This window comes from Monodelphis domestica, chromosome X, assembly GCF_027887165.1.
Source record: "Monodelphis domestica isolate mMonDom1 chromosome X, mMonDom1.pri, whole genome shotgun sequence".
In the NCBI taxonomy this organism is placed as follows: Eukaryota; Metazoa; Chordata; class Mammalia; order Didelphimorphia; family Didelphidae; genus Monodelphis; species Monodelphis domestica.
In genome coordinates this window covers 87,359,880-87,386,318 of record NC_077235.1, presented here as the reverse complement: position 1 = coordinate 87,386,318, position 26,439 = coordinate 87,359,880, and the positions used below count along the sequence as shown (strand labels likewise).

General features: G+C 52.9%; 2 protein-coding genes across 3 annotated transcripts in view; both read right to left on the bottom strand.

The window, feature by feature from the left end:
• Positions 1-1,956: 1,956 nt before the first annotated feature.
• On the bottom strand, positions 1,957-14,583 carry FUNDC2 (FUN14 domain containing 2). 2 transcript variants are annotated; one of them, XM_056809885.1, is made up of 5 exons: positions 14,235-14,583; positions 11,165-11,315; positions 9,475-9,550; positions 6,634-6,765; positions 1,957-2,393 (listed from the first exon to the last, which is right to left on the bottom strand). In XM_056809885.1, the coding sequence occupies exons 1-5, from the start codon at positions 14,359-14,361 to the stop codon at positions 2,316-2,318; spliced, it is 564 nt and encodes a 187-aa protein (XP_056665863.1). In that variant the 5' UTR covers positions 14,362-14,583; the 3' UTR covers positions 1,957-2,315. The 2 variants fall into 2 exon arrangements, with proteins under 2 accessions (XP_056665863.1, XP_007506323.1); XM_007506261.3 differs by lacking the exon at positions 14,235-14,583 and adding an exon at positions 13,566-13,711.
• A 5,525-nt stretch (positions 14,584-20,108) lies between these two features.
• The window catches only part of LOC130456200 (uncharacterized), a 12,859-nt gene continuing 6,528 nt past the window's right edge, over positions 20,109-26,439 (bottom strand). The window contains exon 3 of the mRNA XM_056809884.1: positions 20,109-23,642. Within this exon, the coding sequence (XP_056665862.1) occupies positions 22,265-22,942 (678 nt within the window). The 5' untranslated portion in view covers positions 22,943-23,642 and the 3' untranslated portion in view covers positions 20,109-22,264. The remainder of the gene's footprint in view (positions 23,643-26,439) is intronic.

The following is a 26,439-nucleotide window of genomic DNA, read 5'->3' as shown; positions in this document are numbered from 1 at the left end:
TTAGAATTCAAATTATGGCGGTCATGAGGGGCATGCTGGCAAATGTTTCACTCGCCAGGCCTCTGGGGGACGAGTAAGGATGCCCAACACCCTTTTGAGGTATTTTCCATCACTTAATCATAAATCTAGACCAGTGATGATGAACCTTTTAGAGATGGAGTGCTGCCCCTCCTCCCAGAGACCACATACCATGCCCCTCCTCTTACTCCACACAGGGGAGGGAAGAAGCATTCCCATTGAGCTGTTGGACAGAGGGACAGGTCATTTTGAGAAATGTCCTCAGCATAGGTGAAGAGGGAGAGGAAAACAGCCCGAGCACTCTGTTCCCCTCCAGCTTATCCCCTGCTTGCTCCCATTGGGCTGCTCAATAATTGATGTGAAAAAAATGTTGTCAGGCCCAGTGGAGAGAGGGAAGGGAGCAGCTCTGCTCAAGTCCCTCTGCCTTTCTAGTAATTGGGGGGTGTCAGTGGCCAAGTGCCCACAGAGAGTGTGCTGTATGCCATCTTTGGCACCTGTGCCATAGGTTCACTATCATTGGTCTTGACAGTCAAGGAAACAACAGAAATCAAGGCTTCATTTGGAGACTTGGCAGATTTCTGTCCATACTATGGATTGAACAAGTGGCTCTCAGGAGCCACTTTTTGCAGGATTATGGGTTACCTTCACTGATGCTTTCCCTCCTTTCTTGTTGTAAAGGATGGCTCCCAATGATTTAATGATGGCTGGCAAGGCTGCTTGAGTTGGCTCCAGCACACCACTGGGAGCTACAGTTAGAATGCTTGGAATACAGTGAAGGACAGAGCTAAAGCCAAGGCCTTGAGGACACCCAGGGTTCTTGCCACTACCAGACACCGACTGGTGGCTGGTGTCCAAAAAATCAGGGTCTGGTAGAGTGACTCTCCTATCTAAGAGGGTCTACTATCTGAATCAGTAGCTCACCAAGTGCTTCCACTGGTCTAGAGCAGAGCCGGACTCAGGCAAGAATGGCATCCAAGAGATCAACGTTGGCACAAGTAGTTTTCATGTGGCCTTGTAATGTGTTTGAACACCACCAGGCGGCACTTCAGCCACCACCAAACTCCTCTCCAGTAAAATGCCTTTCTGCTAATGTGCTGCCAACAAGCTGTGGAAGGCTGAGAGGCAGAGGGACCTGCTGTTTGGTTTGTATTCAATGTAGGGAGTTTAAAACAACAGTCGCCTATAGGTTCCCATAAAGAGCCACTGAGGGCCTCGTGTGCAGAAGCACATGGGGTGGGAGGGAGCAGTCTAGGCCTAGCAATGTCTGTCTAAGACCTGGTTTGGAAGTATACACTGAAGCTGGGTTTTTCCTTTAAAGAAAAATGTCAAGAATCTGTTTAAGTATGGCATTAAGAGATGACTGAGGGGGGCAGCCAGGTGGCTCAGAGGACCCCTCCTAGCCATGTGACCCTGGGCAAGTCACTTCACCCCCATTGCCCGGCCCTTACCATCTTCTGTCTTGGAACCAATACACAGTATTGATGCTACGACAGAAGGTGAGAGTTTGCCTAAAAAAGAGTTGACCGAATACACATTTTTCATTTTATTTTTGTCCATTAGTTGTGTCTGGCTCTTTAGGGGTTTTCTTGGCAGAGATACGAGAGAGGTTTGCCATTTCCTTCTGGAGCTCATTTTACAGAAAAAGAAACTGAGGCAAAGAGGGTTAAGCTATTTGGCCAGGGTCATGCAGCTAGTAAGGACCTGAGACTGTATTTGAACTCAGGTCCTCTTGACCCCTGCTGCCTACAATTTTCTAAGCGGTGGTCCATGAGTTTTAAATTCGGTCTGCCACCGTCCACATTCGAAATCTGAAGGACGCCATAGTTGGGACAGATCCAGATGCCCCCAAAGCCTGTGAAGTCAACAGTAACTGTCATCCTGCGCTGCCGCACTCGGAGACCAAGTGAGGAAGGAACAAAAGACACAAGCCATCAGAGCTTTTGTGATCAGTGGGCAAGTGTATTCATCTCCACAAGGCAGAACACAAGGACAGCAGGCAGGCTGGCCACCAGCTACGGAGTTTGAGAACGCAGTGCTCCCTGGTTAGCTGTCTTACAGGGAGGGAAAGCGAAACCGAAACGCGATGTCGCAACCTAGAGAACAGCTAATTCATTACAAAGCAGGCCCTCAAAGACACAAAGGAGGCTCGAGAGGTCATCTACTTTCTTGACTCATCCTACAGCTTGGATTATGGCCACAGACAGGGTTTAGGCCGCTCCCAGAGTGTGGGTGCTAATTACGAGCCTGTGGAAGGACAGTAGGCGGGCGATGTCAGGGCTGGTCATCAGTCTTCCTCCCTAGGATGCCATGCCAAGAAGAAAGCCTCCAAAAAATCCGCCAGTCACAAGCACATTCTTCTTCACAAATGATACGACCTGATCACAGAAAAAAAGAACCATCAGTTCCCCTGCTCTGGAGAAAGTATGAACCATTCTTTTCAGGAATGATGGACCTTCCTTCTACTTCCAGTCCAGCTTGGGCACAAGAAAACTGCCCGAGTCATCTTCCCGGGGCCAATGATGAGAACAAAGGAAAGGCAAGCAAGGGCCAAGATGGGGAGGATCCGGAAAGGGGACAGAGTTGGGAAAGCGAGGGCCGTGCTAGCCTCCACAATCCGTGTATCCCTTGTGCCCTGGAGGATGAGAAATCCAGTATCTATCTCCAAGCCTTGAAGCTATAGGGTAAGAGCCGGAAGGTCCCCGCGGGTCAATCTAGTCCACCCCTCTCATTTGGCAGAAGGAGGTGAAGTTCAAGGAAGGTAAGCAACGGGCTGACCATCCACAGCCCAGCCCTCGGTCTCTTTGCTTGGACACTTCTCGCTGGGTGCCTCTTGCTACTATTTCTAAAGACCTCTAAAGGGCTCTGCCTCTCGCTGAACTCCTCTGGGGCTTACTTGTACAACGAAGGGGGTATACTAGCCCTTTCCTGATCCCAAACCGATCTGGATCTCCCCTCAGTTTCCATGTTAAGTGTGTACCTACAGAGTTAGGCAAATGAAGCCCCCAATCATTCCCCCGATTGAACTGTCATTACAGAGAAGTGGTCACAGGAAAGAGCCTCGAGTCCCATGTGGCAATAAACAACAGGCTCATTAACTGGGTCTTCTAGTGGTGTTCCTTGGCCCATTTTAGCCAGGGCTTTTATGGACTCATAAAAAGGATTCCGGGCTTTTCCCTCATGGTCCAGGAGGCCAATTGAGGTTGAAATCCCAATGGACCCCAACTGCGAGGCCTGGGACAGATTATTCTTCCATTTCTCAAATCCCGCCATTAAAAGTCAAATGGGGGAGGGGCAGCTGGGTAGCTCAGTAGATTGAGAGTCAGGCCTAGAGAGGGGAGGTCCTAGGTTCAAATCTGGCCTCAGCCACTTCCTAGCTGTGTGACCCAGGGCAAGTCACTTGACCCCCATTGCCTAGCCCTTACCACTCTTCTGCCTTGGAGCCAATACACAGTATTGACTGCAAGACAGAAGGTAAGGGTTTAAAAAAAAAGTCAAATGGGGGGCTGACCCGACTGGCCCATTGCTTCAATCTGCCGGGAAGATTTATAGTCCTTTTTCTGGCTCCCATGATCATCAGTGATATCCGATTTGCCAGTGTAAGCACGCTTCCTCATGTAAGAATGCAGGGTGGGACATGATGGAGAGCCTGGCATTTTCCCCACAAGGCTCCTCTGCATTGTTTTAAGAGCATCAGCCAATCCCCCACCAAGCACTCATTAAGCCCTTACTATATGCCAGGGCTCCAAAGACAAAAAAGACACAATCCTTCTGAGGAGGAGGCAACATGTTCAGAAGTTGCATCCTGACTCCACTCACTCACTCACTCACTCACGCTACTGTCTCTGTAACTTTCCAAGCCCAAATATCCCTCCCTAAGCACCCTCCCCCCTGCAGTCATTTTTAAAGCCTTTACCAGATTCTGACTTTGAATCGACACTAATTATCGGTTCCAAGGCCAAAGAGCAGTAAGGGTCAGGCACTGGGTGTTAAGAGACTTGTCCAGGAAGAGTCTGAAACCAGATTTGAACCTGGGACCTCCAGGTCGCTAGGCCTGGCTCCCTATCCACTGAGCAACCCAGCTCCCCCTGTGTATTGGCTTTTATATTTGTATCCCTGGCACTCAGCACAGCATAAACACTTGAGGCGTTCTTTTCCACTTGCTCATCCATCCAGAAGTATATAGAAAATTGACACAAAGCGGATCCAAGGTAATTCTGGGAGCTGGAAGGACAAAGAAAGGCTTCAGCTGAGCCTGGAAAGAAGAGGGAGGGCATTCCAGGCCTATGGGAGATGGGGCAGCAGGAGTAAAGAGGAGAGACTAGAGGCTGAGAGACTGGTGCCAGCAAACAGGGAAGAGACTGGCCAGGCAAAAGTGGAAAGGAGGGCTCAGTTGAGGAAAACATTGTGGAGGCAGAGACGAGATCTGGCAGCGATGATGCACGAGAGTAATGGGTTAAGGATAATGCTGAGGTCGAGAAAGAACCGTGGCAGCCTGGTGACCAAAACAAGGAAGGTGGGAAGAGGGGAATGAATGGGGCAAGGCACTCTGGAGATGTGGAAGAGCTGGAACTCAGAGGAGCAATGGGCACCACAACACAGACATGCTGCACCTTGATGGAGGAACTGCTCGGTCATACTGCCTGTTCCTCCCAAGGCGAGGGCACCGGGCCTCTGCCAGGCGGTCACCAAACATTTACTAATGTGCACTGTGCTAAATGTTGAGGCAGAAGGCAGTCCCTGCCCCTAAGGAGCTCATGAGACCCACAGATGAAGCCAGCTCTAAATCGGATGAATAGAGAACAATCGAGGGGGAAACTGAGAGGGATTTGGGAAGGGATTTCAGTTGGGGCTTAAAGGAAGTCAGGGAGATCAGCAGCTAGAATGGAGTTGGGCATGGGGGAGAGCCAGCTGAGAGATGGAGGGTCTCGCTCATGGGACATCCAGGAGGCCAGTGTCACTGGACTGATGACAATGACGGGCCGGAAGGAGGGAAAAAGAGGACTGGAAAGGGGGACTCCAGAGGGCTCCGAGTACTCAGTTAAACTGAGCATTTTCTATTGGATTCTGGAGGTGATGGGAAGCTACTGGAGTTCATCCAGCAGAGGGACCCGAGCTTTGGGAAAATCACTCTGGGGTCAGAATGGAGGCTGGATTGCAGTGGGGAGAGCCTTGAAGCAGGCAGCCTCCTGATACCTACTGCCATAGGCTAGGTGGGAGGTGATGAGAGCCCACACCAGGGTGCAAGCAGCATCAGAGCCCAGAAGGGAGCCTATCCAAGAGATGCTGCTGCAGAGCTGAAATCGACAGTCTGGGGAGTGAAAGAGAGTGACGAATGGCGAGCCTGAGGGATGGGGAGGATGTTACTGTCCCCCCACAGTAATAGGGAGGGTGGGAGGCAAGGAGGGTTCGGTTTGGGACATGGCCAATTTCGGACGTCTACTGGGCACGGCATCTGGTGTGAGCTGTCTGAGAGGCAGGCGGCTGGAGGGGTGGGCTGAGTAGGCTGCTCAAGCTATGCCCGTTGTTATTGTGCATTTATTTGTGGAGAACGTGAGAGCCTGAAGCAAGGTCAAAGGTGGCCGCAGACCAGGAATGGAGCAGCCTCCAGCTGTTTGCTCCAAGTCCAGTCAAAGTTTCCGTTCTGCTCTGCCATCTCCCAGTCTGATTCCCCTCACAGAATGCCTCCAAGAGACATACGGTAATACGAGACAAAATGTGTGACCTTGGCGTTAACACGCCCCAGCATTTCAAGGATCCACGACTTCCCTGGAGTGCTCTCTGAGCACTCTCTCCACCAGGGCAAATCATGCTGCTTCTTTAGCTTAGTAGCCGGCCTCTGAAAGTCGACATGGGCAAAGATCTTGTGATGGCTCAGGACCAATCTGGTCTTTCCTAATTCAGCCCTGCTGGTCTTCAGAGAACAGACCCCCGAGATGAAGCCCTCCAGTGCCATACCAAGCACCGCACCCTGATGAGGCATCAGAAGAGGGCTCTTGTAAAGGCAAAATATATCAGAGCTACCAAAAAAAGCTGGGCTGTGTACAAGTGTATGGGCAGCTATTGAGTAGAACAGTGGAAAGAGCCTGTAGTCAGAGGACCTGGGTTCAAATCCCGGTAGTGCCATTTATCGGCAAGTCAGTGAAATGAGGGGGTCAATGATCTGGTCCCTTCAGAGTCAGGATTCCACCACCTTCCAGGGTGGCAGGCAACAGGAGGCTTAGAAAGCCTTTCGAGAAAGCACTTGGGGAAATGCTAGTGGTCATGGCCTTCCTCCTGACTGAGGAGGAGATGAAGCTGCCCTGGGCCAGAGATGGCTGCAGAGGAGGAGTGCACTCATTGCTACCAAGCTGCACTTCCTAGATGGAAAAGCACATCTTTTCTCTTCCAAATCGCCACCCAAGAAGGGCTTCCTCTGCACTCATTCTGCTTAAGGTTGGCAAAAGACAACCATCTGTTGATGGCAACCAGCCGGGATTTCAGGCCAAAGGTCTATCTGGACAGGGGCTGGCCTCGCTCAGCAGGGCAGAGACAAGGCACCGAGGAAACTTGCCAGGAGCCTGCAGGTGGGTTTGCCCTAAACTCCTGCACTGGGGTGGGGGCGCCCAAGGCACTCACCTCCTCAGCCTTGCTCTTCACTTCTGTTGGGAGCTGGTTGCTTCTTCGGATTTTCAGCTGCTCCTTGGCTTTCTTCATATCTTTCTCAACTCGTTGCCAATCAACCTTGATGTAGCCGGTGTGGTTTGCAATCTACATTTTGGAAGATGAAGAGAGACAGGAAAGAAGAATTTCTTCAATAATTAAGGTCACCCAAAGAACCTTAGACTCCGAGGCTTTGGTGTCTAAACCGAACTGAATGGGTGCATCCCAGGAGACTAAAGCTTTCGATGGCCTTTCAAACATCTCCTCTCTCCTCCTCCTTTCAGGAAGACTCTCCAACACACACACACACACACACCCCCTCATCTCTGACACACAAGTCTCTTACACAGCTGCCCCTCAATGCTTGGCCTGGCCCCCAGGCTCACATCTACCTGACTTGAGCCGGGCCTGGGGAGTGGGGAGGGGACAAGGAATAGACAGACAAAGGAGGCAGTTGGGAGCTTTAGGAGAACTTTGGTTCTGCCTCAGCACACTGGACCAAAATCTGGGGATCGAATTTCTGAAACAGAGTATGAACACCTACTGCCCTGGAACCTAGCGATCGAGTCCCCTGTGTCCCTCTTCCCTCCCTCTTTCTATTTATTCTTCTTCTTCCTCTCTAGAATAGAGCAGAAGCCCTTTTAGAGTATCTGTGGTAGTTCAAGTCTTCCAATATTTGCTCCTGAATTTAGATGAAAGCATTTCTCTGTCAACAAAAACCAATCACTGGATAGGAGTCTAGATCGATATGTGGCTCTCCTTTGGCTTTTTTCCAGCAGGTCAGCGGCCCTCCATAGAAAAAGGGGTTTATGCCTCAACATCCTCAAAGACTAGGACCTCACGTAGATTCCCTTCTGGCTCAAATATTCCATGGTTCGAAGTAAGACTAAGCCCTCCTCTGTGAACTTCAGAAAGTATATATGATAACTAGACCGCCATCGAAGGGGGTTCCTTTGTAATCCCACATTTGCTGTTCTAGGCCTTTAAACACAGTAGTCTAAGAAGGGCCCACAAAAGATGGTTACACACTTCTCTGAGGGCCCTGCATACAGAACACGGATTGCCACTGCCCGCTGTCTAACTATGCCTGGAGCTGCAATGACTCGGCACAGCCAAAGCCCCCACACTCACAGGTACAGGACTCCTCCATAAGAACGGTCCGTGAAAGTAGGCAGACAGTCAAGGCTGTAACTGCTCTTTTCCCCTTCAAGTCCTGTATCTCCAGCCCACCCATGAAGAGCCTGCCTTTAGAAGAATGAGGCAAACCAGACTGACACGTCATCATGTGGTCTCTGCATCAGAGACCACAACTCATCACACCTTTCTACGGAGGAAGGTGTGCGCTTTCCATACCCCATCTAACTTTCCATGCCAGACTCCGTCCTGCTCACCCTGCTCTACCTTCTCAAATCCTTTTTCCCAGAGTTCTCGGTGACCGTGGAGGCTCAAAGTGATGGCTCTCTCCATGGGACTAGATTAGCACCCAATTGGCCATGAACAACAACTGATCGCTTACAGTGTCTTGTCTCCGCGAGTCCACTGTATCCTTAGAGACAGAGGTTGGAACCCCTTCCTCCCTGGCTGCTTTTACACTATTCTACTTCAGGACAGCTCCGATAAGGCCGCTTCTCCTGACTTTAAGGCCCACATTTGCCTCTAAAGCGGCTTCCCTCCATCTTCTGTCCTGACCCTTGTGTACATGTACCAGCCCATCAGAGACTGGAAGCCCCCCTGGAAGTCTTTTCATCTCCAAGCTAACCATGTCCAGCTCCCTGGCCTCAGCATCCTGGGTTGGAGCGTCCCTGATGCTCTTCTTATAGGATGTTGCTACCTTTTCTCATCTCTCAGAAACTACCTCTGCTTTCATCTTCAAGGGACGTCCTTTCGAAATCCAAGCTGGGCACCGAGTTCTCTACAACTCCCTCCCTCCTTCCCTCCTTCTCCTCCAACAGGATTTCTATTTGCATTTTCATCATTTCATTCCCAGAGAAGAGAGAGGAAAATTGGTGCCCTTCCCTTCCCTGCAGAGGCAGGGGACTGTGTGCGGAAAAGCCAAACAATCAGTGGGCATCCATTAAGCACCTCCGACGTGCTGGGGATACAAAGTCAAAGCCAGAGCCAGCATAGCCCCTACTCTCCGAGCTAACAGGAGAGACGACACTGACGAAGATGGGCAGGACACAGAAAGTCCTGGGGGGAGGGGGACTGCTGCATGGACGACCAGGATCAGTTCTAGGGTTAGTTAGTTTTGCTAAGCATCTAAGTTCAGCTGAGCTAGTCTTTCCAACTCTTTCTTTCTTACTCCTTGTTACATGGGCCGGTTCACTGGGTAGTGGAGGAGAGAGGGACACGGTTCGAAATAAAAGTAATGCAAGGCACAGGCACATTTAACAAAAAAGCCACACTTCCACTGTGGAACCCTGTCTTGCCTTCCCCTGACCATCTAAAATCTGCCCCAGGCTGGCCTCCATTCAGCCACCAAAATGGCTTCTCTAAAGCCTCCTGAGGTCAAGATTCCATAATGGCTGTCTATCCAGCTCCCATTCTTCAGCGACATCAGTGTCTCTCCTCTCCAACTTCAGGCCTCATGGAGGATTCACCTCAGCCACCAGAGTGAGCATGGCGCCCTATTTCACACTAGCACCATTGTCATTTCACCTCCCTCCCGCCCCCCCCCCCCCATTTTCCAATCTGTATCTCCTCTCTGTACCCTGGGCAAGTGGCTCGGCCCTCCCTAGACCCATCTATTTCCTCAGCCATTTAGCTAAAGCTAGTATCCCGTGAAGCCTAAACTCATTCCATGTGGCTCATACAGACCTGTAGTAGGAAAAATCCACCACCTACTGCTGTGGCTGCCAGTTTTCCCACTTTCTGGAAGATGAAGCCTGTGCACCTACAAAATAAAACGGAAGGGCGATCAATCGACCTGAGTGGAAACTGGGCTGATATCTGAAAAACGAAGTCACTATGAACTCCAGGGCACGAGGCCTGACTCCCCCCCCCCCAAACAGGAGCTGTGGCCACTCCTCTGTAGGGTGCAGCCCAGAAGACACTGCAGAACTCAGCCCTGGAGACTGCCCAGTGGAAAAGGAAGTCTAGGGGCAGTCGGAAGCTCTGAACGGGCCTCAAGTCAAGCTCAATGTTCTCCACAGCTAAGTGCTACTTTACTTTAGTAGTTTCTAGTTCTGCAAAAGGCTCTGCTTGCAGGTCTCTGGCAGAGTGTCCCAAATATTTCACAGGAATACCTGCTATCGGTGGTTCTGAACCATCTGGCTACCAATGAGCGAGCTCCTGTCTTCTGACCGTCTGTCCACATCATGAGGGCCACTCTTGACAGCATTCCCTTCCTTTCCCCCACCAAGCTGCCCTTGTAGGAAGGCCTGCTAACCTGCTAACCCATCACTGAAAACAGGAAAGCCATTTTCCCAAACAAATGACTCCAGAGGAGTACATCTGGAGCATGCTGGGGGTTGCCAAGGACAGTGACTCCCTAGTCCAGGGGGCCCCTAATTTAACTTTCCGGAACGATCTCCCAACACCAGAGCTGGGAGGTGCCTTCTACATCATCTGGTCTCAGTTTTGTAGGTTCTCTTTTCCCACTGGCTTGACAACTCCTTCCAGGTCTGTGTCCCCAACCTGTTTATAAACACGTCTGCTCTTGCCTGTCTACCTGGATAAAGATATCTGAGAATCCCCTGCAGACAGGCTGGCTACATGGAAGGAGAGGAGGGGAGGTCATAGCACAGAGTGGACACTCATGGTCGGTGGAGGTGACCTGGTGGAAGGTCCATCAAGGAGGCCTGAAAAGCTGAGATCAGCCAGGCAGGGGGAAAACCAGGAGAGAGCAGTGGCATGAAAAGCTACAGAGAAGAAACTATCCAGGAGGAGCACACAATTGATAGTGCCAAAGGCTATCAAGGCCAAGAAGGACGACGGATCTCTTTGGAGAGGGACTACCCTCTCATTTCCGTGGAAGGAGCTTAGGAGCCAGACTGCAGAAGGTTTCAAAGAAAGATAAGGCAAGAGAGCGACAGGAGGGGGCTGGGGAGGTCTGGTTTGACTAAGGGGTTTTTTTAAGACTAGAAGAGACAGACACAGGCACAATTGTAGGTCCTCACTTCCTTCATGAAGACTGGAAAGAGAACTATTTGGTCGAGGTGATTGCTAGGTCCCTGCGAGCACTGGAACGCCCATGCTTTTGCCATTCTAGGATCCAGACATCCCGTCCTCCTCAGTCTTGTACAGATGAAATATGTCTAGTTCCTGCAACCAATGCTTATGGGGTAGAAGTTAGACCGGCCCCCAAAGGCAGAAGAGACTTACTTCTAGTTGGGGAGATGGGGAGAAGGCTTTATGGAGGAAAGGGTGCCTGAAGGGAGCCTTGAGGGAAAGGCAGGCTGCCCATAGGCTCTCCTCGTCCAACCTAGGATCTCTCCAAGCCTAACTCGTGTTTCCTCTGGCCCAGCCACCCAGCCGCCCACCTGCCACCTTCCAAGCTGTCACTCACCAGCCAGTGACCCCGCCTATCAAGAGCTGGGTAGCCACGCTGTACTTCTCGGCAGAAGGCCCCGACTCCTGTCCAAACAGTTTCCGCCACCAAGGCTGTTTCTTAGCAAATTCAGCAAGGTCGAGGGAGTCAAAATTCCCATCAAACTTGGCTAGAGACATGGAGAGTGAAAGGGGAAACATTTTTTGGCATCAGAACAAACTGGACAAAGAGTCAATGGCTACATTTCTCTAGAGAACCTACTCAATTTAGTGAGATAATTGCAAGGATGAAGGGACACAGAGCCCCATCAAGAAGCTTCCGGACTAGGGGCAGGAACGGTAGAGTAATGGCGTCCCACATTTCTTTGCTGCTTTACTATTTACCAAAAAGAGTTTCCCTCCTAACAACACTCACTGTGAAGCAGAGTACAGATACTGGCTTGAGTTACACAGGAGGAAACTGAGGAGCAGAGAGCTCTGGTGAGCCAAACTGGAAACCGAGTCTCCTGACTCCAAGTCCACTGTTTGTCAAGTCGACATACTAGGTGCGAGGAGTGAGTGTGCTGATAGAAAAATGTAGCATCCCAAGCATATTCACATCTATGAATCATAAATGACTGTACGGCGACTGTGTCTCCAAGCATGGGGTTTTACCGATAAGGTTTGTGAAGGTAACCTTGACCTGACCACAGGGCCTGTTGCCTAAGACAAACTCATTAACATGTTCAGAGCACTAGCCTGGGAAAGGTCGGGTTGCAATCTACACGCCCAAAAGGTGTTCCCTCTACCCTGCCACCCAATCTTGATAGTCTAAACTATATGATGTTATTGTTACGTGATTAGAGGCATCTCTTTGCTTCCTCATCAATAAAAGCAAAGGCAACCCTTGGGATTCTCTCTTTTAGGAATCTTCTTTCACCATTTCGGATCTCAGATCCTCTCTAGCTATCTCTCTATCTCTTTCCTCCTTCCCCGAGGCTGTAACCATCCTGGCCTTCATTCTCTCCCTTAATCTCCTCAACCACCTCCATTAATCCTCACTTTCCACCTTTAGGAAAATCATAGGGGTTGCCTGCCCCATCCAACCACTGACTTGTCCGTGTCTTTCATTTCCACCCCGGTTCTCGATTCTTCTCTCTCCTCGGGTCCCATCACAAAGGTGAGCCCCTTCCCTTGTGGGACCCCGCTGGTCAGGAAGTCCATTAGGGACAACCCCACAAAAAAGAGGCAAAAGACCAAAAGACGGTCCTCTGCCCTCACGGGGCTCACAATCTAACAGGAGAGACACTGAACCAACCAATATGAACTGAGGAGATGCACCTAGGAAAAAGAGGGAACACTTAAGACAGAAGGCCTGAGAATTAGGACGGGTTGGGGAAGGCAAGATTTTAGTGGGGACCTAGAGGGCCATGGAGGTCAGAAATTAGAGTGGAGGAGGGAGACAGTCTGCTAAGCATGGGGTCCAGCGAAGAGGAGTCCGTGTCACTGGCCTAAAGAGTACAGATGTGAGGGGGTTAGGTGTAAGAAGCCTGGAAAGATGAGAGGGGTCAAGGGACTACCTAGTACATGATCCTGGAGGCAATAGGGAGACACTGAAGTTTACAGGATCAGGCTGGGGCTTTAGGAAAATCTCTTTGGAGGCCAGCCCACTTCAGTGGTCTAAGTGTGAGGTAATATGGGCTTGAACCAGGGTGGTGGTGGTGGCCATGGCAGTAGGGAGAAGGGGAAGTGTAGGAGAGATGTTACAAAGGCAGAGATGGCCTTGGCACCAGACTGGATATGGGGGTGGGACTGGCACAGCTATGTTGTGAAACTGAGGGGTGCTACATCAAATGGCATCAAATGTGATACGGAAATACAACCAAGGTCCAAAGGACCATTCTAGGTGAGAAGGGCAATAGGGAAGGCTCCGTGGGAGAGGTTGAGAAGGATGGTAGTGCCAGGGAGAGAGGGAAATCAATCCTCCAAGGAGAAAAAGCAAAAGCAGGGAGGTGGGAAATCAGGATTATTTTGGGGGGGTCAGATGGTGGTTTCCAGCTTGGCTGGCAGTTGGAAAGAGGGTCAGGGACAAATCGTGGGTGGCCCTGAATGCTTTTGTTGTTCTGTCGTTTTCCAGGCTTGACTCTTTGGGAGGAAACCAAGGCAAACAAGGTGAAGTGACTTGTTTGGGTCACACAGCCAGCATGTATCTGAGGTCAGATCTGAACTCCAGCCTCTCTGACTCCAGGCCAGGCACTCTCTACCTCAACACTCAAAATTCAGTTCCACAGGAAGAAATCTCCACGTTTCACTCAGCCCTTCACTGAAGCCCCCATGTATGGGGAGAGTGAATCAACTGATGCTGGCCTAAAGAAAAGCCAGTCCTGGTGGTTTGGACCCTTGCCAGCCCTGTGACCCATTCGCAGACTTGGGCCACTCACTGTCTTCTAAGACTCTGGCAGGGTGGCAGTGGCTGAAGGGGTTTCCCGAGCAAGGAAAAGCAGGTTTTCTCATATTGGCGGTTTAGAGACGAAGGCCCCAGCCGGGCAGTGTGAGCATCCATTGGCAGGATTCAAACTCAAGTCTTTGTTGCTTTGGAAAGAGTTGGGGATAGAAGGAAGAGCTGTCAGTATTTGGGAGCTGGATAAGGCAGGGGGTCAGCCTTAGGGATCAGCTTGGACAGGGACTCCTAGGCCCGAACAGTAAACGGAGCCATCTGGCCAAGGGCACTCTGGGCGCCGCGGTGCAGCCTGGGAGACCAGGACTAAGTGAGGGTCCTCCCCTCCCCTTGAAAATCATGGGGTTTCGGGCAGCCAGAGCGAAGGAGGGGGCCCCCACGCCGAGGAGGCGCGCGACCCGGCGGGAGGTGAGGTTCGGGGGCGCGCGCGCAGCGCCAGGCCTCCCTGCCCCAGCATGCACTGCATTGCGCCGCCCCGCCCCGCGCCCTTCCCCTCCCTCCCGCACTCGCACTCCCCTTTCCCTTTCCCCACCCGCCCCCGCCCGGACGTCGACCCCTAAAGCTTCTCGCGCGCGTGGGCGCCTCGCTCACTGCCCCCGCCCCTGTCAACCTCCCCCTTCGGCCACCGCCCCCCGGCTCCCCCCGGGCCCACCTTGGTTCGAGGCAGCCATGTCTTCAAGATCATCTCGCGAGGACGAGCGCGGGGGCTCGATGCGATGGGGGGTGGAGCGCCTAGAGCCCGACGCCGGGTTCCCGGCACGTGGTACAGATGTTTCCATTCTCACTGCCGCTTATAGGGAAGAGGCCGACGGGGGGGCGGGGGCAGGGAAGAGGCCTGGCGCCGGCTCGCGTCACAGAGGCCAGGCCGGCTCACCCGCAGCGGAGGCCTCTCCTATTCCGACTCGTCCCCAACCCCCACCCCACCCCCCGCGACCCGCCTCTGCTCACCCAGTCGGCCCCCTCTCTCTCCGTTGCACGGGTCTCTTGGACACGCCCCTCCGGCCGCTGCGCCCCCCCCCCCCCGCGGGAGTTGGCTTCCCCCCCAGCCGTTCCTTTTGCCCCGCCCCCTCTGTGAGCGGGCCCCTTGCCCTTGTCCTGCCCTCCCCCCCAGCTCCTCCAAGCCCGGGCCCCACGCGAAACAAATGGGCCCGGAAGGCTGGGTCAGTGTTGAAGGGCTAGACCGGCAGCTGGAGCGGACTAGGCCCCCGCCCCCCCCCCCTCGGAAAACCAGCCGGAGGGATGCGGAGGAGGGAAGGGCCTTGTGGCCGCTCTGGCCCGGAACCGGGTGCTTAGAAACTGCTACCCCGAGCACAGATGCCTTCTAGGCAGAAGTGCCCCGGAGTCATTTCACGCCCCAGGCCGCGTTGGGGGGGAGGGGAGCAGCCGGAATGAAACCAATCCGGGTGGCCCGGCTGCAAAGACTGGGGTGGGGGGAGGAGGATTCAGGGCCGTGGGGAGGGCTAGGATGGGAGGGGGGGTGAGCTCCGGAGGTGGGCTCTGATTGTCACAGTCGTTGCCTCTGGCCTAACCCAACATGGTGTTTAGCTGAAAGGAAAGGGCAGTATCGGGTCTGGAAGGCAAGTCCGACTCCTCCGGAGCCCTCTTCGGGTCTCCTTCCTTCCAGAGCTGCTGGACTGGGTTGCCCATTTGATAGATGTGGCAGCCACACGACTAGTTTGGAGCTTTCCCTCCCGCCCCTGCTTCGGCGCTTTTTTATTTCGAGTACTTTTCCGTTGTTACCCGATTCCTATTCTTGCTTGTCCGGCCTGGAGAGAGCCTAAAGGCCCTCAGAGTGGGGGCCTGGGTGCCGGAGCAGCCCAAGCACCAAGCAGCTAAGCCCGGAGGGGAGCATGTGGCCTGGAGAAGACAGTGCCCAGAGGCCCAAAAGTCACCCAGCTTCATCTCCAAGAACTAACTATTCCGAGACTGATGACTAACAGGAAAGAACTGCCCGAATTCAGCCCAGAAAGAGCTGGATTCTAGGGAACTGGGGAAATGTCGGGGGATGAAGGCAAAGGTTCCAAATGTCCAGTCACACACTCGCCCATGACACCCGGAGCCAAAGAAACCCACATGGAGATTTAGGGTCGAGACCAAAAAGGGAAAAGGCTAGTATAGACACCCTGGCCACGGCCAATGAGAGTGGGAGAGAAGAAAAGCCTCCACTCTGGGGGGGGGCGGGGAGAAAAGACTGGGGAAGCCCATCACCCTCTTCATGCCAACCAAGGGAGAGGCTGACAGGAGATGAACTGGCAGAGGCCATGTTTCTATCCACAGCTTGCTACTCTTGGGAAATTTCCTTAGGAGCAGAATCCCTCTGGTCCTCTCTCTCTCCCCCTCCCCAGTCAGACTCCAGCCCCCCCCCCCATAGGAGAGACTCTTTAATCTCTATAGTCTGCCACATCTTCTCCCATGTCTGCTTTCTCTGCTTCCTGTTTTGCTATTGGCTGGTCACCTAGTAAGAGTCATGTAAGTGTTGGCTGTTTGCTATGTGTTCCTAGTTGTTAGATTTAAAATAGTTTTGAGTGTTAAATAGTTGTAGATAAGAGAGTGGGAGCCATAAACTGTGATAATTAAAATGTTTGGGAGCAAGGGAAATATATATTATCAATTATGACCGCTGAAATATGTTTTCTACGGTGTCTTGGTTTTATATAAATATAAGATGGTCGCCAGGGAATATATTCCCAATTTATGAATATGCCCAAGCCAACTGGGTTTTATAGAGAAATTTAATTTATAATACATTGATTAATCAATAGAAAAAGAGAAAGTAAGAAAGGAATAAGAATGAATAAATCAGTCAGTTGGTTTTATCACTCACCCCAAGATCTCTCTAGTTAAGGCTTCTCATGCCAACCTCAGGCTCTACCTTCAAGAGAGCCTCCTTTCAAGAAATGTTTCCAGAGAATTCTCCTCCTTCAGAGCCAGCCTTCTCTCCTGGTCCTTCAACAGAGCAACCTCCTCAGTCCTCCTTCAGAGCCACCTCTCAGAGCAAAAAACTCTCTCTCTCTCCTCAGACCCCGCTATCTTTAAGGAAACCATCTAAGTTCCTCTAGTTTAACCCAGGACCACCCAGAGGTCTGCCCCCTTTGCACATGTCTGTTGAAGGTCATATTCTCAAATAATTAAATCTTGACCTTTGCTGCAGCCCTTCCTAAATCCTGTTACTCTAAGTAGGGTGGAGATTGTATTTTCCAAGACCTGGTTCTGTCATTCCAAGTATCTCTATTGTATCAATTCTAAAATCAATCATGATTCAAAGAACTTCCTGTTCTATGCTTAAGCATAGGTCAAAGCCCTTTCCATTGTTTAGCAAAAGGTTTCTGTCCTAAAGTAGTCTTAAGTAGGGAGGAGAAGGATCCTCCCATGTCAAGGAGTTTCACATTCCAATAGAGTTCTTACTATCAGTAGGAAATTTTTCAAGTATGAAATTTCCCAATGGTGACATTTCCAACATTCATAAGTCTAAGAAATTTTAAGGTTTACATAGTATAACTGGTATTTGGTGGGAACAGAGTTGAGCTTCAGCTATAAAACTTGGGGCTCCCCATATTTCTACAGGAAATGGCAATCAGAAGTTTAGCTTGGACTTTATAAAGTTCCCTCCCCTAGACTAAAAGCACTGAAGGCTGAGTAGTCTAATATTCCCTCTCTCCAAGGGGAGCAGTGACTTCTGGCCTCAACTTCCTGCCTTCCCATATGGCAGGAATTTCTGTCTCCCTTGGAGAAGCCTGAGGCTAAGAGGACACTTGAAGAGTTGGGCAGGAAGAGAGAGGAGGGTTTGGGGGGGGAAATTTTTGGCCATGTTGAGTTAGGAAGTCCAAGGCATCCAGTCAGAGGTATCGGAGTTAGGAGACTAGAGGTCAGCAAAGAGGTATGCATTCCATATCATCAGGTTAGAGGTGGTGATTGAATCCATGGAAGCCATGGAAGCCTGAAGTGCCCGGTTAATCAATCCCAAGGATGAACAATGACCAACAATGTAACACACAGGAGGGAGTTCATTAAACAAGCTGCAGTTTGGGCTCAGCACTCTAAAAATGGCTGGAGCCCCGAGTCTGGGACTTGCAGGCTTTTTATTCTGGAGTGGTAGGGGGAGTGCACAGGAATTCCTGGGACTGGGGTCCTTATCAGTTCCTAGCACATTCCAGGGTGTGGTCACTGGTTCTTCATTAACTTGACTGCAAGGGTTCTAGGGGCAAGGCGGTCAGGGAGAAAATGGGTTCCAGGGCTGGTCCTTCACACCAAGTAAAAGAAGGGATAGAATAGGGCACAGGACTGAGCCCTGCAGGACCTGGGTAAGAAATCCAGGAAAAGAGAAGGAATGGTCAAATCAGCAGGAGGAGAACCACAAGGGAGGGACTGAGTGGTTCTGAAGTCCAAAAAATGAGAAATGGGGCCAGAAGGCCAGCTACATCTCTTCTCTAGGATCCCCTGAAAATTTGAGATGCCTCTTCTCCAATGGTAGGGGTTCAATGTGCCCCCCAGTGTTGGGTGCCAGCAAGTAGTGCCCAAGTTCCATGTAACCATTTAGTAGCAATTCACTCGGACAAAAGGATATTAACTTCAAAGGTGTCCTAAGAAGAAAATTACAAGTGGAAAAGAGCTCCCCCCTAACCCACTTGAGTCCCTGGATAGAGTGGACTCAAACTGAGCTTGTTTCTCCTTAATGCTGGCTGGTCCAGCAGGTCCTATCCAGTTGTTGAATGACTGCCAGATGAATCCTCTGAGCTGGCCTGGATCCCACAGGTCACACCCTCACATTGTTTCCTCTCAGGGCTGACTGCCAACCCAGCAGGATGCCCAGAAACCCCGATGCTGGGACATTTGTCTTCCTAGCCTCTCTGAATTCACATAGTGGGTGGAAAGAAAAGAACAAATTCAGGAGTCGGAGAACAAAGCCCATTTCATTTGGTCATGTCCAGCTCTGGGTGAGAAAGGAGGCCCAATGCCTCTCCTCTTAACACACCAGCAAAGACATCTGAGAAGAGAGCTGCTAAGGGGAGAACGGTTGAGTGTCTAGTTTTTGATCCTTCTCAAATGCTCCTGCAGCCAATCCAAGAGCTGCCTAGGTAGCAGGCCATTATTCAATTGGAACCAGTTACAGAATCGCTTCGTAGGCTCCAGTGTCTCTCCAAGCCTTCCATTCCACAAGATTGTGACTCTTGGAGTGGGCTCCCCCACCTCTCTGTATGGCCAGACTCCTTCAGAGGTGCTCTTGGAATGTATATTTAATCTCTGTCACATAGGTATGGAAACCTTGAGAGGAGAGATGGGCCAATGGTGCCCTATTCGTTGGAGGGATTGAGAAGGATGAGGAAGGAAGGAAAGAAGCCAGTACTCACCAGTGCCTACTGTACTTCATAGATACTGTGGTATCTCATCTGATCCTCATGGCAACCCTGGGATGTGACTACTCTTATTAACTCCATTTCACAGTTAAGGAAATTGAGGCAGATGGGGTTAAGTGGCTTGCCCAGGGTCCCACTGTCTTTGTTGGGATTTGAACTCCAGTGTTCCTGTGTCCAAGCCCACCTAGCTGCCAGGTGACTGTCCAATCTAGCCATTAGATTAGCCGGTAGTTTTAGAGCTAGGCTTCTTAACCTTTTTTGTGTCATGGAACCCTTTGGCAGGCTGGTGAAACTTATGGGCCCCTTCTTAGGATAAAGAATATTTTAAAATACTCAGGAGTATGAAGGAAATCAAATTTACAGAAAGACAGTAATCAATGTAACTGGGTTTTGGATTTCCCAGATTGCCCAAGATGGTGGCAGCCAAGGGGGAGATGGCAGGGACCTGCTGCTGGGAAAAGACATTCTCCATTCCCGCCAATGTAGATGGGAGCAGCTTCTCCACTGGCTACAGAGCTAAAAAGGGCTGCTTCTGTGAAACTGTCAGACCAAGACAACCTCTCTTTTCTTGGCAGTGTTCAGGGGGCAAAGGGCCTATTCACCCAAAGCATAGGCACCATGGATTGAGCTGGCTAGGAGAGAAGGGCTCTTTCCCCCCTTTCCAGTTTAGGTCCTATGCCCCTGAGTACTGGGCTTGGGGGTTTGGCCGTTTCACTTGGCCTTTCCAGTTCTGGGTAAAGCTGCTTTAGTCCCTGGACCTGGAAACAGAAGCCATGAATCCTGAGGGTGGAATTCCAGATAGGCAGCAGGAACGCAAGTCCTCGGCTTGTGGTGGAGCCTTGTGATATAGGAACCAGTGAAGGTGTGAACCTGATCTCCTTCCTTTCCCTGGATATTGGGAGGTAAAAGGATATGGGGTTGTACTGTGCCTAGGAAGTGTTGAGAGCAAATGTTCTCGCTATACCTTGGAAGGAAATAGTTCTTTGTGAAATCTAGGGGTGCAAGGGACCCATCAAATCAGGAGGAATGCAGCTGGTGAGGGCTTGCACCAGTGACAGGGGCTAGATGCTCCCCAACCCCCTTAAGGGTACCCAGAAGTAGAACCCTGGAGGAGAGGTCAGATGGCCTTGAGGCAATGGGGAGGGGCCAAGAGAGTCACTGATACACTAAAATATTTTTAACTTAAATTTTTATTAACATCTCCCATATCTTAACAACACTACAGTCATCTCCAGTGTAACAAATTGTAATTTTGTGAAGTAAAAAAAGTAAGTCACAGCTGACTGAGCCACCGAAAAAGGCTGCACCATGCAATGTCCCACATTTGGGGCGTCCTCTCGTTCCTTCAGCTCACACAGTTCATCCAAGCCTCCTTCGAATGTCAACCTCCCCTTTAGAGACTGAATCTGTCACATCAGACCTCTGGCCAAACTGGAGGCTGGGACGGGCCTCAGGTGGCTTGATTTTGATCCTACAGCTGTTCCCAAGTACCCCCGGAATTGGATCCAGAGCTCCCTCCCAGATCCACAATCCAGTTGTTCCTCTTTTTTCCCATAGGTGCTCTGGCTTCTCAGAGGGCCTCCATGCTCATTAGCAGTTGTTCAAGAATTCAGTGTCATGCACACAAGGCTTTCTATGAATCACACTACTGAAAAACAAGAAAGCTAACAAGGCAAACCGCTCGATGACTTCAAAATGTGAAGCCGATCAACTATCTCCTATGGGCTCATTAAATGGAATACTACCGTAGTGCTGGAAGGCTTCTACGGGCTGGAAGAACCTCCAGGAAGTGATGCAGAGCCAGAGGGAAACACTGTGGAACCACCCAGGACAGTCCAGAGGGATTTATTTATGGGAAGGAATGCAGAACCCAAGAAAAACAAATGGCTCGTCATCAGTTTACATGCATGTAGGATGTGGGTTTCCAAAGATCGCTCTAGTGCAAAGATGAATAATCTGGAAGGAGGTATAAGTGATGATAGCACCGGGATAACCCAGTGGAAGTGCTTGTTGGACCCGGGAGGGGGACGGAAAGAAAAGGAAGCATGGAAACAGGAAGAAAGCGTTTTGAAAAAGTTCAGCTTGTCAAAAATAAGATTCAAAAGTTCTGAAAGGAATTATCCAACCCGATTCTAAAGCCTCCCCCAAGGGGTGTTGGGGTGGCCAGTCCATTTCATACTGCTGACATGGCAAGCGCGGAGTGGTCATCCAGGCCAGTGACAAGTAGCTCTCTTATGAGGGGCCTCCTTCCCCCAGTTTTCTCAGTCTGGCTTCTGTATGCAGGAACGGTCCTTTTGGCAAACTTGACACTAGATCTCCAAGCCCTGTGATGGGGCTGAGGGCGATTTCCAGCTTCCACAGGCCATTCTGCCCATTGGGGAGCAGCGCCACAGGACTCTTAGTGCTCCTGGGAGACTTGAACGGACCTGTGGGAGCTGATTGGACAGCACAGAGCTCAGGCCCGAACGAAATGTTAGTTCATTGGTCCCCCCCCAAATACATATTTGAGCCATCCTTGCAAGTAGGGAGAGGCCAGGAACCCCTTTAGGCTGCGCCCAGCCTGTGACTCTTGTGTGGTTCAGAAGAACTGAACACATGGCTGGATGGCTGGAGTGCCTCTCTACTGGCGGCTGGCAGCGGGGAGAGCCTAGATAGACAGGAGCAAAGCCGAAGCTCCAGCAGGCTTTTGGGGCGGGAAGGAAGGAGAAGAGGAGCTGGCTCACTCCTCAGGCTCAAGAAATGCTTCCCAGCCCATCAGGGGAACAGCTGGGCTCCACCACACCCTGGGATCTAGGCAGCTATCTGGCCGGCACTGTCTCAAAAGCTGCCTGGCAGAACTTTCTGACAGCCCAGATCAAGAGGGGATAGGCTCTGAGGCAAAATGGAGGCCCTCTGGAAGGCTCTCTAGTCCGGAGCCAGAGGAGAGTGTGTGTGTGGGGGGGTAAGCCCTTTGAGATCATCAGAGAGGCCCAGCGGGAATCCCCTCTAACACCGGGCTGTGCCTTTCCAGTGCCACCCAACTGGAAACTGGAATGACTCTCAGAGCGAAGTGCAGTGATGGGACAAATGGATGGGGAGGGGAGGAGCTCTAGGCCTGGAAAGTGGCCTCTCCCTCCCGTGCCAAGTCCATCTCCCTCCGGGAATGGCACCGAAAGCACTCGGGTCCTGTGCCCGTAGTTGGAGACGTGGCACTGGGGGCACATCCACTCCCCGGGGCTGGCCAGGGGTCCTTCCCTCCTCTTCCAGGCCACATCTCGCTTGGGCGGCCCTCTCCAGGGGTCCGGGGCTGCTCTCCACCCCTCCCGGGCCCCTGCATTCCCCCGACCTCTCACTGGGAAGGTGACTGCAAGCGGCCCGGCCTGGGAAATAGTGGCCCCCGCGTGGTGTGAAGGGGGCCCCCCAAGGCCCAGCCTGGGCTCGGCACCAGGAGCAGTCCCAGACCCCGCCCCTCCTCTCTGCCCGCCCCCAGGCACCGCATGAGCTGCACACTCTCTTCCAGCGGGGCAACGCTTTCCAGCGCCGGCCCACCTGGGCCTGCTGGGGGCCACCTGAGGGTGCAGCGGGTACCCCCGCCTCCTCCTTCTTTTTCTTCTCCTCCTCCTTCTCCGCCTCCGCTACGGGCTGCCTCCTCCTCTGGGGCCTGCAGGCTGGGCGCCCAGGCTGGCAGGGGGAGCTCGAGAGCAGGCCTCGCTGCGGCTGCGGCCCCAGAAGGGCCACAGCTCCCGCTAGCTGGCCTGGTCCACGCCGTGCCCCGCCCCCCGTGCCCGGGCCTGTGCCTCTTGGCCGCCTCGGGCTCCTCCTCCTTGGGCCCCCGATGGGTCACGGCAGCTGCGGGGGCTTGCCTCAGCTGCAGCTGCTGCGCTCCAGTCTCCTTGCGGAGCCTCTCGATCTCGGCCTGGCACTGGGCATAGCTCTCCTGCAGGCTGCGGCACGTCTCACGGTCCTCCTGGTTGGCTTTGAGCAGGCTTGCCAGGCGGCCCTGGCCCACCTCTAGGCCCTGCCGCATCTTCCCCAGCTCGGCCTTGAGCTCCTGCTTCTGGGCCTCCCACTGGGCCTTCTCCTTCTCCAGCTGCTGGCAGCGCTCCTGCAAACGCCCCAAGGCCTCCTGCCCCTCAGAGACAGAGGCCTGGCCCTCGGAGCCCTCAGGCAGCCGCTCTGGGGGCTGAGGGGGTGGAGGCCGCTCCAAGCTGGCCCGGAACTTCTCAGCCTCCCAGGCCTCCTCCAGACTCTGTTTCTCCTGCTGCAGCTGTGCGCACTTGAACTCCAGCTCCAGGCTCTTGGTCTGCCAGGCCGTGCACTCTTCCTGCCGCTGGGCCAGCAACTGGCCGCCATCCACGCAGGCCTGCCACAGGGCCCAGGCGGCTCCAGCGTCGCGCTGGCATTTGCTGGGTTTGGCTTCGGCACAGAACTTGGCGTAGGCCTCGCTAGCCGCGGCCACCGGGCTCTCCGACTTAAAGTGGCCGGGCTGCCCCCCAGGGGCTCTGGCCCTTCTTCTGGATCCAGTGCTCCAGGGAGAGCGGGGCCTCCTCTCCCTTCAGCAGGGGCCCGGGCCTCTTGGCTCTGGACACCATGGCAGCACTGCTGACCACCACGACAACCACCACGACGACAGGGGCCTTGCCCACTCTCTCGGATTCCCTCTGTGCTCCGGAAAGCCGCTGCCTCAGTTCCCTCCTTTGGCTTCCAGGGCAGTGGACCGGAGGCTGCTGAGAGTCAGAATGCAAAGGGCCACCTTAAGGAGATGGAGGAGGTCTCCCTGCCCCCCCAGCCCACCCCACTTCCCTGAAGACACCCGATTACCCGCCCTCATCCCCCTCCCAGAAATGCGCCTGAAAGCCATGCGTAGAGGCAGGAGGGTCTGGCCCAGCGCCCAGCCGCCTCCGTCCTAGAGCTGTGACTGAGACAGAAAGGAGGCCTGCCGGAGGAGCCCGCCCTGGGAAGATACAGGCCGAACGGTAGGGGGCGCACCTGCTTCTCCAGTCAAACCCGGGCCGATCCATGGGAGCCGCAAGGCCACCCAGGACACAGTCAAATAAAGCGAAGAGAAGAGTGCCTGCGGGAAGGCTTAGCATGGAAGAGCCGTGGAAAAGCACGACCGGGACGCTGTCCAGCCGCCCTCAGAGGCTGAGAGATGCTGATCACGACTCAAGCAAATTCCATTGTGTCCGGCCTCTCCTGTGCTACTTGTGCTCTTCTGGCTTTCTCTCTCTCCCCTCTCCCCCTCCCTCTGTCTCTCCTCTTCTCTTTCATCCTCTCTCAGTCTCTCCCTGTTCCTCTCTCCCCCTCTTTCTTTCTCTGCCTCTGTCCCTCCCTCCCTCCCTCTCTCTCTGTCTTCTCCCCTCTTCCTCTCTTTCCTCCCTCTCTCTGACTCTTTCTCTCTCACTCATTCTCTCTCCCTCCTTCCCTCTCTCTCTTTCTGTGTCTCTCCCCCTCCCTCTCTCTCCCTCCCTCTCTCTCTCTTTCTGTCTTATTCTCTCTCCCCCTCCCTCTCCCTCCCTCTCTCTGTCTCTTTCTGTGTCTCTCCCCTTCCTCTCCCTCCCCCTCTCTCTGTCTCTTTCTCTCTCCCCCTCCTTCTCCCTTCCTCTCTGTCTCTTTCTGTCTCTCCCTCATCCCTTGCTCTCTCCTTCTCTCTGCCTCTGTCCCTCCCTCCTTCCCTTTCTCTGTCTCTTTCCGTGTCTCTCCCCCTCCCTCTCCCTCCCTCTCTGTGTCTTTCTGTGTCTTCTCCCCCCTTCCTCTCTCTTTCCTCCCTCTCTCCCCCTCTTTCTGTGTCTCTTCCTCATCCTTCGCTCTCTCCTTCTCTCTGCCTCTGTCCCTCCCTCCCCTCCCTCCCCTTCTCTGTCTTTTTCTGTCTCTCCCCCTCCTTCTCTCTCCCTCCCTCCCTCTCTCTCTTTCTGTCTCTCTCTCTCTCCCCCCTCCCTCTCCCTCCCTCTGTCTCTTCTGTGTCTCTCCCCCCTCCCTCTCTCCCTCCCTCCCTCTCTCTCTGTGTCTCTCCCCCTCCCTTTCTCTCTGTCTTCTACCCCTTCCTCTCTCTTTCCTCCCTCTCTCTGTCTCTTTCTGTCTCTCTCTCATCCCTCTCTTCCTCCCTCCTTCCCTCCCTCTCTCTGTCTCTTTCTGTCTCTCCCCCTCCCTCTCTCTCTGTCTCTTTCTGTGTCTCTCCCTCTCCCTCTCTCTCCCTCCCTCTCTCTCTGTCTTCTACCCCTTCCTCTCTCCTCCCTCTTTCTGTCTCTTTCTCTCCCTCATCTCTCTCTCCCTCCCTCCTTCCCTCTCTCTCTGTCTCTTTTTGTGTCTCTCCCCCTCCCTCTCTCTCTCTCCCTCTCTCTCCCTCTTTCTTCTGTGTCTCTTCCTAATCCTCCACTCTCTCCTTCTCTCTGCCTCTGTCCCTCCCTCCCTTTCTGTCTCTTTCTGTGTCTTCTCCCCCCTTCCTCTCTCTTTCCTCCCTCTCTCTGACTCTTTCTCTCTCACTCATTCCTCTCTCCCTCCCTCCCTCCCTCTCTCTCTTTCTGTGTCTCTCCCCTCCCTCTCTCTCCCTCCCTCCCTCTCCCCTCCCCTCCCTCTCTCTCTCTCTCTCTCTCTCTCTCTCTCTCTCTCTCTCTCTCTCTCTCTCTCTCTCTCTCTCTCTCTCTCTCTCTCTTTCTGTCTATTCTCTCTCCCCCTCCTCTCCCTCTCTCTGTCTCTTTCTGTGTCTTCTCCCCCCTTCCTCTCTCTTTCCTCCCTCTCTCTGACTCTTTCTCTCTCACTCATTCCTCTCTCCCTCCTTCCCTCTCTCTCTTTCTGTGTCTCTCCCCCTCCCTCTCTCTCCCTCCCTCTCTCTCTCTTTCTGTCTTATTCTCTCTCCCCCTCCCTCTCCCTCCCTCTCTCTGTCTCTTTCTGTGTCTCTCCCCTTCCTCTCCCTCCCCCTCTCTCTGTCTCTTTCTCTCTCCCCCTCCTTCTCCCTTCCTCTCTGTCTCTTTCTGTCTCTCCCTCATCCCTTGCTCTCTCCTTCTCTCTGCCTCTGTCCCTCCCTCCTTCCCTTTCTCTGTCTCTTTCCGTGTCTCTCCCCCTCCCTCTCCCTCCCTCTCTGTGTCTTTCTGTGTCTTCTCCCCCCTTCCTCTCTCTTTCCTCCCTCTCTCCCCCTCTTTCTGTGTCTCTTCCTCATCCTTCGCTCTCTCCTTCTCTCTGCCTCTGTCCCTCCCTCCCTCCCTCCCCTTCTCTGTCTTTTTCTGTCTCTCCCCCTCCTTCTCTCTCCCTCCCTCTCTCTCTCTTTCTGTCTCTCTCTCTCTCCCCCCTCCCTCTCCCTCCCTCTGTCTCTTTCTGTGTCTCTCCCCCCTCCCTCTCTCCCTCCCTCCCTCTCTCTCTGTGTCTCTCCCCCTCCCTTTCTCTCTGTCTTCTACCCCTTCCTCTCTCTTTCCTCCCTCTCTCTGTCTCTTTCTGTCTCTCTCTCATCCCTCTCTTCCTCCCTCCTTCCCTCCCTCTCTCTGTCTCTTTCTGTCTCTCCCCCTCCTCTCTCTCTGTCTCTTTCTGTGT